Source organism: Populus alba, chromosome 17 (genome assembly GCF_005239225.2).
Source record: "Populus alba chromosome 17, ASM523922v2, whole genome shotgun sequence".
Taxonomy (NCBI): Eukaryota; Viridiplantae; Streptophyta; class Magnoliopsida; order Malpighiales; family Salicaceae; genus Populus; species Populus alba.
In genome coordinates, this window is record NC_133300.1 from 2980954 (window position 1) to 2991051 (window position 10098).

General features: G+C 33.7%; 2 protein-coding genes across 2 annotated transcripts; both read left to right on the plus strand.

Annotated features, from left to right (window-relative positions):
* LOC118027862 (peptidyl-prolyl cis-trans isomerase FKBP16-3, chloroplastic) lies at positions 1-3621 on the plus strand. The gene is made up of 7 exons (XM_035031349.2): positions 1-150; positions 231-544; positions 630-713; positions 1368-1417; positions 2000-2048; positions 2709-2783; positions 3304-3621. The coding sequence occupies exons 1-7, from the start codon at positions 102-104 to the stop codon at positions 3421-3423; spliced, it is 741 nt and encodes a 246-aa protein (XP_034887240.1). The 5' UTR covers positions 1-101; the 3' UTR covers positions 3424-3621.
* Positions 3622-6241: 2620 nt separating this feature from the next.
* LOC118027861 (transcription factor MYB52) lies at positions 6242-8206 on the plus strand. The gene is made up of 4 exons (XM_035031348.2): positions 6242-6393; positions 6794-6926; positions 7131-7565; positions 7930-8206. Exons 2-4 carry the CDS (start codon positions 6812-6814, stop codon positions 8103-8105), a joined length of 726 nt encoding a protein of 241 aa, XP_034887239.1. The 5' UTR covers positions 6242-6393; positions 6794-6811; the 3' UTR covers positions 8106-8206.
* Positions 8207-10098: the final 1892 nt, after the last annotated feature.

A 10098-nucleotide genomic window follows, 5' to 3' on the forward strand; every position in this document is an offset into this window, starting at 1 on the left:
CCAAGTCAGCAACAGTTAATAACCAACAAGATTTCGTTATCCACTTTCAGACATTGCAGGCTCCTCCTCCTCACTCATTTTTCTCAAGAAAACAAAAAAAAATGGCTTCTTCTTCTTCTTCTTCTCCTTCATCTCTTCTGCTCCCACTTGGTAATTAATCAATCTCCTCTTCGCTTTCTCCACTACTTCGTTTCTGCAATCATGTTCATTTTTCATATTTATTGTGGTAGGTTCATCTTCTGTCAAAACTACTCTACTTACCAAAAGACATGGCATTGTCAATGTCTTTGACAAAGTCCAAGGTTTGATGAACATTAGTGTGCAATGCTCAAACTTGGAACTAAGAAGTAGAGGTTCAAGAGCAAGAGAGAAGAAGGTGGATACAGGTTTGATTAAGAGAAGGGATTGTGTAATTGGGCTGGTATTTGGGGTTTCAACTCTTTGTAATATTGGCTCATTTGATAATGTTGCCAAAGGAGCTGGATTGCCACCAGAAGATAAGCCAAGATTGTGCGATGAAACCTGTGAGAAAGAGCTTGAAAATGTATGGTGAGATTACATGGACCCTTTTTGTTAAAAACTGATCATTTTCAAATTGTGGGTTGCATTAATCCTGTTTTTTCATGAAGGTGCCAATGGTGACTACAGAGTCTGGGTTGCAGTTCAAGGACATTAAAGTTGGTCAAGGCCCTAGTCCTCCAGTTGGTTTTCAGGTGTGTAGACTTGTTCTCTCTCCTCTGGCACACCTGAATTAGCTAGCCAGCAATTTGAGAAAGAAATGGCATCCTCGCCATTATCAGTCTCTTGCTCTCTAGTGTTCCATCTTCTTCAGCTTCTAGTGTTTCCATGGGTTTCTTACTGACCCTTTATAGACCTCCAGATAAATTAATTGAGACTTCGGATATCATGTATGATATGGTGTCCAAGGGCTCTAATGACCATTTCTGGCTTCTAAGATTCACCAATCTATACTAGGATCAGTCCATATTTGTAGCTGTTTTTTTGTCCGACAGTGAGGAGTATTCTTGCTACAGCTTGCATGCCAATTAAGATTAAATTCTCTCCTCGGATGATCTTGAATGGGAACTCCCCTATATCGTTCTCGTGCATTCAAAAAAATTTAATAAATTCTTTTGAACATTGATCCCAAGATTCGAACCTAGAAACTCAAGAACAGGAACATGCTTCATTAACTACTAGGTGAATCCTTGGATAATGTTTAGTTATTGTCTTGGAATCGAAAAGAATGAGATAATCGGGGCATGTCCTCTTGTCTTTTATGTTTTGAAAGGACAAAAATTCACTCGAAAACAGTTTGTTCTTTCATATGTCCACCCCATCTAATGACAGTATCATCATGCTCACAGGTTGCTGCTAATTATGTGGCCATGGTTCCATCTGGGCAAATATTTGACAGGTAATTTATTTTTATTTTTTCTAATGATTAATTAGGGATACCAGTGATAAACATTTGGATGAAAAAAGAAACGAGGATCTATTGCTGTTACATTGCGCAACGCAAGGTGTGCATTCATTTATCACACATATGGAAAGAAAGAAAGAAAGAAACAATAGAATGCAAATTTGCTGATGCTGCTACTGAAAGTTCAATCCTGAAGTCCAATATTCAAGCTGTGCAACAAAGATTGTGCAAATCCAAGTTCTTGAAGGAAGCTGTAATGAAGCCTGGGCGCTCTTAGAAATTTGTCAATTGCGGGGGTTGATTGTAGCTAGATTGTGCCGCTAATTGTTTGATTCTTTGCTTGAGATTCGTACAGCTCTCTGTTTTGTCAGCAGGGTATCTCCTGCTAAGTTATTTTTTCCTGATAGAAATTTATTCATTCAAAAAAAGAAACTCTTGGATGAAGGGGACAGAGGAGAACTGGCAGCTGTGGCCAGTTTTCGGCCTAAAAGATCGGCTGTTTTGGTGTTCATTCTTGCACTTATTAGCAAGGGCAACTTGCTCTACTTCTAAAATTGTTCCTCTTACATTTTGCAGTTCATTGGAGAAGGGGCAGATCTATATCTTTCGTGTTGGCTCCGGTCAGGTAAGCTCCATAGATGGTAATCCATGTTAAGCTTGGGCCGTGCCACTGATCATGAAACTGGGTTTGCTGTTTTTAGCTTCAAGTGTGCTAACAACTGCAAATTTTGATTTTATTCTATTACGTATTGTTACAGAATAATATAAATTATATTCTGGAATCTCATCTAAAAAGTTTAAGTTTTTGGTTGAGATAATTCTTTGACATGGTATCAAAGTCTTGATAACCTAAGCGGTTACGAGTTCGAATCTTCACCATTTCCTTATTTATTTGATAAAAAAAAATTAAAGCACGAGGTAATATACGTCTATGCAAGTTTTAAGTTTAAAGAGCTTTCACTTAAGAGGATGTATTAAAGAGAATAATATAAATTATATCCTTGGAACCTCACTTAATAGTTTAATTTTTGGGAATTGAGATTGGTTCTTTAACACGTATTTATAAATATTCAGTTAACCTTTTAGATAGGTTTTGATGCATGTGATCTGAGAGTAGATAGATAGTGCCAAATGTTCCTTACCTTGTTGAATGATCTCTAAATTTCATTACATGGTAAGCAGCATTGCATAATGTCATATAGACTATAGCCGCACTCTGGTGACTGGAATACGAGTATCAGGAATGCTCCGTCATTGACTTTTTCAATTTTCATGACTAGAATAGGTGATCAAGGGACTTGATGAAGGGATCCTAAGCATGAAAGCTGGAGGGAAGCGCCGGCTCTACATTCCCGGACCGGTAAGTTATTCACATCTTACTCATTTTCCAACCAGAAGAAAAAAACTGTAGATACTGCAGAACGGATATCCCGTCAAACAGACGATGCATCAGCAGACTTTTTCGAGGTTTAAAGAGCTAGTAGCGAATCCCAAAACTTAATGCCATGGCTTCATACATATCTATCCATTTACCTGTAATTTATTCACTTCTTACTCATTTTCCAACCAGAAGAAAAAAAAAAACAGTAGATAACTGCAGAATGTATATCCCATCAGCTGCATTGGCCTAGATTAGTTGGATCCTATGCATACCGATGATGCATCATCGTCAGACATAAAATCCCACCCTTCTCTGCTATGCACTTTCTTGAGGTTTAAAGAGCTAGGAGAAAACTCCAAAACTTAATGCCATGGATTTATACATATTGATCCATGGACTGCCATCGCAAGATGAGTGTTTTCTTGACAACCAAACAAGAAAGCCTATCTGCAATTAAGCTTCTAACAGTGTTGTTTTCATGGCTTGTTCTTGTTTCTAGCTGGCATTCCCAAAAGGACTCACTTCAGCTCCAGGAAGGCCAAGGGTGGCACCAAATAGTCCTGTAGTTTTCGATGTCAGTTTGGAATACATACCAGGCCTTGAACTGGAAGAAGAATGAGACTCTACCAAAATCTTCATCTCTCATCAATCCTTTCAGTCTTGCCTCTCTCCCGTTTCATAATTTCTCCCAAGAGGTTTAAAATTTGAGTTCTTGCATTGTATGCCTTCCATCACTCCTTTTTTTTTTTTTTCTGATATTGTACAAATTGAGCGTCCATTTCTTGATGTAAGTTTTGAGTAAACATGTTTCCAGTCACTGCCTCAACTTGTTTCCTTCAAGAATAGTCTACAATATCAAGAAAATTCAGTAAAATTCATTAATTCAGTAAATCCTAAGAGAGTTACACTGCATAATTTTTCTGGTGTAAACAAAAACAATACAAGAAAGAACGATAATCGTAAATAAATATAGAGTTCTACGTCTTCCACCGATAAAGAATTTTGATTCGAATTTTTATTACTGAATATTTTTTCTATTCAAAACTAAATATTAAACTCTTCCGGGAAAAAAAAGTCCCTAAACAAAAACATGAAAAATAAGAATAAAAATTATAAATTAAATAGAAAGTAAATTCTAAATTAACCTAAAAAATATAACAAATTCCGAATAGAACTAATTTGAGGGCCTTAACAAATAACTTCAAAAACTTAAATCTTGCGGAGAACAAAGCCTCGAAAATACATGGATGTTAGAGTCTCACCATTTTCGAAGCCAAAATTAGAATACAATGCCTACCCTAGAAGGCTATGATTTTGGTGTGATTGTTGAAGGTCAGTTGAAAATGTTAGGTAATGTTAAGCCCTAAAATAAATCTTGTTTTGGTAAGAGTTGAAGAAACGATTTAATGCGTAGCTAGCTAGTGACGGTTTCTAATCTCAATTGGGAAAATGCTTTTCTTGGGATGGAGGTTGGTGTAAGATGAAAGGTGCTTTCCTAATTTCAAGAATATGGTTGCCCAAGGCTTAAAAAGATGAATTTCTTTTGATAAATTAAATTTTATGATTTATTATGATTTATTTTATATAAAATTATTTCTGATTTCATGATTTGTATCACAAGTTTTTTTTGTTATTTTTTTGAATTTTTGATGTTATCCTTTCAATATATAATGTGTTTATTGAGAATTGAGATTCATGTTTTGTTTTTATTTACTTTCTATTAGATTATCCTATTCTCATGAATCTATGTTGTGTATTTGACAAGTTAACTCGAGTTGACTTGAGTTGTTTTTTCTTTTTTATTATTAATTTTTTTCAATTCCATTCTTTAATATTGAATTGATTGATAATTGAGCTTTATAATTTTGATTTATTTTATATGAAATTATTATGTCTCATGATCCGGTCATAAATTTGACAAATGTTAATTCAGATTGACCGGATCAATCCAATATATTGTCATCTCAATATATAAATATATTCTTGAATTTTTGTGATTTAAACTATGTTTTTACCAATCGTTGAGTTGCCTTTAGACCCGTTAAGTTATTCAGGTCACACCGAGTTTATTCCACACGATTTAATTTATTTTTTTTATTAGAAAAATTTTAGCTAGCTACACCTAAGTTTTTTTTTCTATATTAAAAAAAAATTTGATTCGATACGCAGTACGTATAGCGCAAAACAACAATCTAGTGTATCACTATTATAAAACTTAACCCGATCTATGATCTTATTTAAGGCTCGGGTCACGATCTAAGTGATATTGTTTTGTCAACGGTTTCTGACTAAGTCAATCTAAACCGGCTAGTCATTGTTTCAATATTATTTTTTTAAAATTAAAATGATATTGTTTTGAATTTTTTTTTAAAAAAATTCAATCCAAAATCTTACTCGGTTTTTGACTAATGATTAAGTGTGGGTTGACTTGTTAAGTTAATCAATTTAATCGAGTCACTTCTCACTCAATTCAATATAAAACTCAACCCAACATATATAGGTTTTGAATTGAATTACCAAATTAGTTTAATAACACAGTAAATATAACTTCTTCACAGCCCGGCAATGTTTTACTTTTCAAGTAAAAAAAAAAGACAATAATGTTCTAGCATGCACAATCTCAATTTGCTTATTGATTTTTTTTAAAAAAAAATAAATAAATTGTATCTCCACAAAATAAATGTTGTTAAAAATGTATATATCTTCAATTTTGCAAGTCCAATTACAGTTCTAATTAGGTATTAATTAAGGACTAGTTGATGAAATCGAAAGAATTAAGCTATTAAGAATGTATCTACCTCCACGTGCGCTTCTGAATTTGGAAGCCAAAATGTCATTTAATTAGGTGGAATTGAGGGTGATCGTCAAAACCTAATAAATCCTCAAAACCCACCTCATGCCCTTTTAAACCTCACAAAGTCTTAACAAACTCACCAACCTTAATTTCCTCTATTTGCCCTAAATGGAATTGCAAATTATATTCTTTAAAATTCACTTCGAAATTTCCTAATAAATTAAATCAACAAGGCCCGTCAATCTTCTACGATATCATCTTTTAGTTAATTGTATCTATATAAAATAATTCGTCAATAATTTTCTTTAATTATATTATTTTAAATTATATATATAAATTTAAGAGTTAACTTAACTAAATCGTAACTAATTGAGTTTTGAGTTGAATTAGACTATAAACAAGATATTTAAAAACAATGTTTCTAATAAAATATGAAGTATTAACCGGCCAGTAATTTCTCTTGAAACACCACCAGATTCAGAGAATGCCATGGCTAGTCAATAAGACCACAATTGTTTTTCTTGCAAGTCAATATATTACAATATATATAAATATATATATATATATATATATATATATAACTTGTACAAAGAGAACATAAAACTAACCAATATCTCTTTGCTCAAATATTACTTAATTATATTTTATAGTTGAAGGGGAAAGGAGATAAAGAATGCTAGGTGGGCTATAAGTAGAAAGTTGTGGCTGCTTAGAAACTTGCGAAGATGATGAAAGGATCCCTTCAACCTCCCTCTCTCTCACAAACACAGACAACAGATTAAGTTATGCCCGCAGGTGATGACTTAGAACTGTATTTGTTAGCCCAGAAGTTGCATCAACCTCTTGTAAAAGTCGGTCCAAACCTTCCCATCTCTCTAACGAATGATCAAGACATCTCTCTCAAGATCCACATCGATCGTTGTATATTTTCTTTCCATACTTGTCTACTTTGCCACCAAATTATTGTTTGATCACCATCTCTGATTGCTTTCTTTTGTATCTCTTTGTCCCCAGCCTTAGAAAACTTTGATCATATGTATTGATGATGGTTAAAAAAAAAGATAGAATAGCAAGAAAGGAGTTAGCTAGGGTTTTCTAAGTGTAGATGGTGTAAAGAACCCTAGCTTTGAGCATATATAGCTAGGGTTTTTTTTTCTTTTTTTTCCAACTGTATGTTTTCTTGTTGTATCTTAAGGTAGAGGATCTTCATCAGATGAGAACCAGAGGCCATTGGAGGCCGGCTGAAGATGAGAAGCTTCGCAAGTTGGTGGATCAGTATGGTCCTCACAATTGGAACTCCATAGCCGAAAAGCTTCAAGGAAAATCAGGTGAATATTACAATTTTATATTAATCCATGATTTTCCAATTAATATAATTTATTAGCACTCTTGTTAGGGATGATTGAACCGGTCATGATGGTTGGTTTTTTATTTAAAAAGAATTTAGACTTGCAAAAACTGGAATATACCTATATATGTATACATGTAAGATTGTGACTAGTAACTAACCAAAAAATTGTAAATCAAATCAGGGAAGAGTTGTAGGTTAAGATGGTTTAATCAGTTGGATCCGAGAATCAACAGAAGCCCTTTTACAGAAGAGGAAGAAGAGAGGCTTCTTGCTTGTCAGCAGATTCATGGCAATAAATGGGCTGTTATTGCAAAGCAATTTCCTGGTCGCACTGATAATGCTGTGAAGAACCATTGGCATATAATCATGGCAAGAAAATGCAGAGAAAGATCAAGGATTCATGCAAAAAGAGCAGCTTCTCAAGCGTTGTTAGTCAATGAGCAGACTCATTCTTTCTCAAATCAAGACGTGATGAGGATCGTGAATTGTGAGCCAAGGAACCAGCTTGCGCCATCATTTCTCCACAAACTCTGTGAAAGTTATTGCGATTGTTATCATGGTCCCTTCTGTCTCAACTATCCGTATTTTTTCCATGAAAATACTAGCCATCATGAAGGTAACCAAAGAAGATCACCATCAAACATGAAAATTTACACTCCTAGCTAGGTAGAGAATGAAAAAAACTTTAGTTTATGAAAAAAGTATTTTACAGGCCAAGTTCAAGCGCATCAAAACTATCTGATTGGTTGGTGTTATGAATCCCATGAATCCATGCAACGTTATTGTTTTCATACAGAAGTGCATGGATTTTTGTAATGTATGGCCCGTTTGATCCGTATGGACTAGATCATCCAGCAATTTTCAAGTTTCATGATGAAATATAGACGTTTTTCTATATCTTAATTTCTCTTGATTATGCACTTTGTTTTTTTTAATCGATTTCTTAATGCATGTACAATTTGTGTAAATATATATTGCAGGTAAACCTCTGGAGTTCTATGATTTTCTCCAAGTAGAGTCTGATTCTAGCAAAAGCGAAGCCCTCGACAATGCTAGAAGAGATGATGTTGAGGTAGATCAGGAAGCCAGCGAATTACATCAGAGAGAGGCTAATTTTCCTTTCTTTGATTTTTTGTCTGCTGGAAACTCTAATTAGCGGGTTCCCTTCGCTTCATAGTTCATATATGGTACAAATGTAAGCAGTTATTTACAATCACACTTAATTATTACTACTCAAATGCATTGGCAATTAGGTTATATGTTGAAGAACACAGCATGTGGTAGCTAGGCATATATACTTCAAATCACAGCCATGAGTGTAGATTATATCAGAGAAACAGCCATGGCTTAATTAGTTTTCCATGCAGGATAACTAAAGAAATAGCCATGGAAGGACTCCATTGATTTCTGTACACGATCAGAACATCAACCATGGATGTTCTTCACACGTCGATTAACTCTTTGCATGTGCAAATTGAATAATTTCACAACGATATTCATCCTTCGCATATTCTTTTCGATTCTCCAAGGCCTTTTGAGTTCATACGGGAAAAGGGAGGCGAGGTTAATCGGAATAATTAGACTAGTGACTCTAAATGATGTAATCAAGCACTCCAGAAAATAATTTAACTTCTAGTAATTAACCACCTACAAAGATTCAATGGTGTTATCAAATTAAGATAGATATTTACATTTTGACTTGATTTGTGATTAAACGAGGCATGACATTGACAGGACTTGCAACCACCAAATACATTTGTCTTTGCTTTAGTTGTTCATGCATCAACAAGAGCACAAAAACAAATGTTTTTCTTGTCATTCGATCAAATATATACATGTTTTTTTCCCTGTATATGTTGACATTAAGTACCTCACTTACGTCAATCTAGCTAGAGGTGTATAACTTCTTGAAGGTGCTTTTAGAGCAACACAACTTTGAATTGTGTAGGTGTTTCATCATACCACGTCTTAGATTGCAACTAACGATATTGTTTAAGACTCAACTGAAATACCTAGATAGGGAGAGAAAATTCGTGGTTTGAATTTGGGGAGAAAATTGAGAAGGACATCTACCTAGAAAACCATGAATGAGAAGAATATCAATAAGCCATTTGATTCGCACAACATTTGATGGAATTAGTTTAATTTGTCCATAATTTGTCCAACTCTCAATGATGTTTTTGATAGCAAAATTTTTGTTCTTGTGTTACACAAGGTGTAAATTCAAAACGTCCTTTGTTGACTGAAACCCGATACTTAAAAAAAACTTAAGATAATGTTGTTTAGATTTTTTTTTTTTTTAAAGAAGGAATTTAAGCAATGTTTATATGAACACGAAAAGAAAAATGTTTGTGATGAGAGGAGAACTTTCTAATGTTATTAAACTTGTTCTAATAATTTAATTAACTTTGAGATCTTACAACCTGACTTGTTGTCTAGCATAAACTTCGAAGAAAATTATGTTGGAGTTAACTCGGTGTAATCCAATTATCGTATTGGGTCTAAAAATAACTTGAAAAACCTTAATTTTAAACCCTAAACTCTAAATCCTAAATTGAAAAGATAATAGAGAATTAGGAACTAAATTAAACAAAGAAGACAAAGAGTGTTTGACACGTGTGAGAAGGGCTACCATATTTAGGAGACATGTGTTGTCTCCTTCGAAAAGAGTATTTGACACATATGAGGATGACCACCATATTGAGGAAGCATGTGTGGTCTCCTTCGAGCTCCTATAGAGGCATTTCTTGGTGTTGTTATAATCATCTTGATGGAGGCATCATTTTACGATGGTGCATGTTGGTGGTGGCACTCCGACATCACTCTAGTGACTCATTCTTTTTCTTCTTTTTTTTTTCAGTTTAATTAACTGTGTATTTAGTAATGTGTATAAAGTATTTTTTATAAAAATATTTTTTAATTGAAAATATATTAAAAAAAAATTTATTTTTATTTTTTTACATCAACACATTAAAATTATATATATATAAAAAATATCAATTCGATGTTTTTTTAAGCAGAAAACAATTTCAAAAGATCAATTTAAAAAACAAGTTGAATCACAAAAACAATAAGCACACCCTAATAATCTCACTTCACAAAAATATTGTCAAGCTATGAGCCTCACCATCCTATAACTTTCAAATAAT

Excerpts from the sequence above, each read along its gene's own strand:
- LOC118027862 (XM_035031349.2), top strand. The coding sequence starts at position 102 with ATGGCTTCTTCTTCTTCTTCTTCTCCTTCATCTCTTCTGCTCCCACTT. Across the intron at positions 714-1,367 it reads GTCCTCCAGTTGGTTTTCAG|GTTGCTGCTAATTATGTGGC; the intron begins GTGTGTAGACTT and ends TCATGCTCACAG. Across the intron at positions 2,049-2,708 it reads TTCGTGTTGGCTCCGGTCAG|GTGATCAAGGGACTTGATGA; the intron begins GTAAGCTCCATA and ends TGACTAGAATAG.
- LOC118027861 (XM_035031348.2), top strand. The coding sequence starts at position 6,812 with ATGAGAACCAGAGGCCATTGGAGGCCGGCTGAAGATGAGAAGCTTCGC. Across the intron at positions 6,927-7,130 it reads AAAGCTTCAAGGAAAATCAG|GGAAGAGTTGTAGGTTAAGA; the intron begins GTGAATATTACA and ends AAATCAAATCAG. Across the intron at positions 7,566-7,929 it reads AAATACTAGCCATCATGAAG|GTAAACCTCTGGAGTTCTAT; the intron begins GTAACCAAAGAA and ends TATATATTGCAG.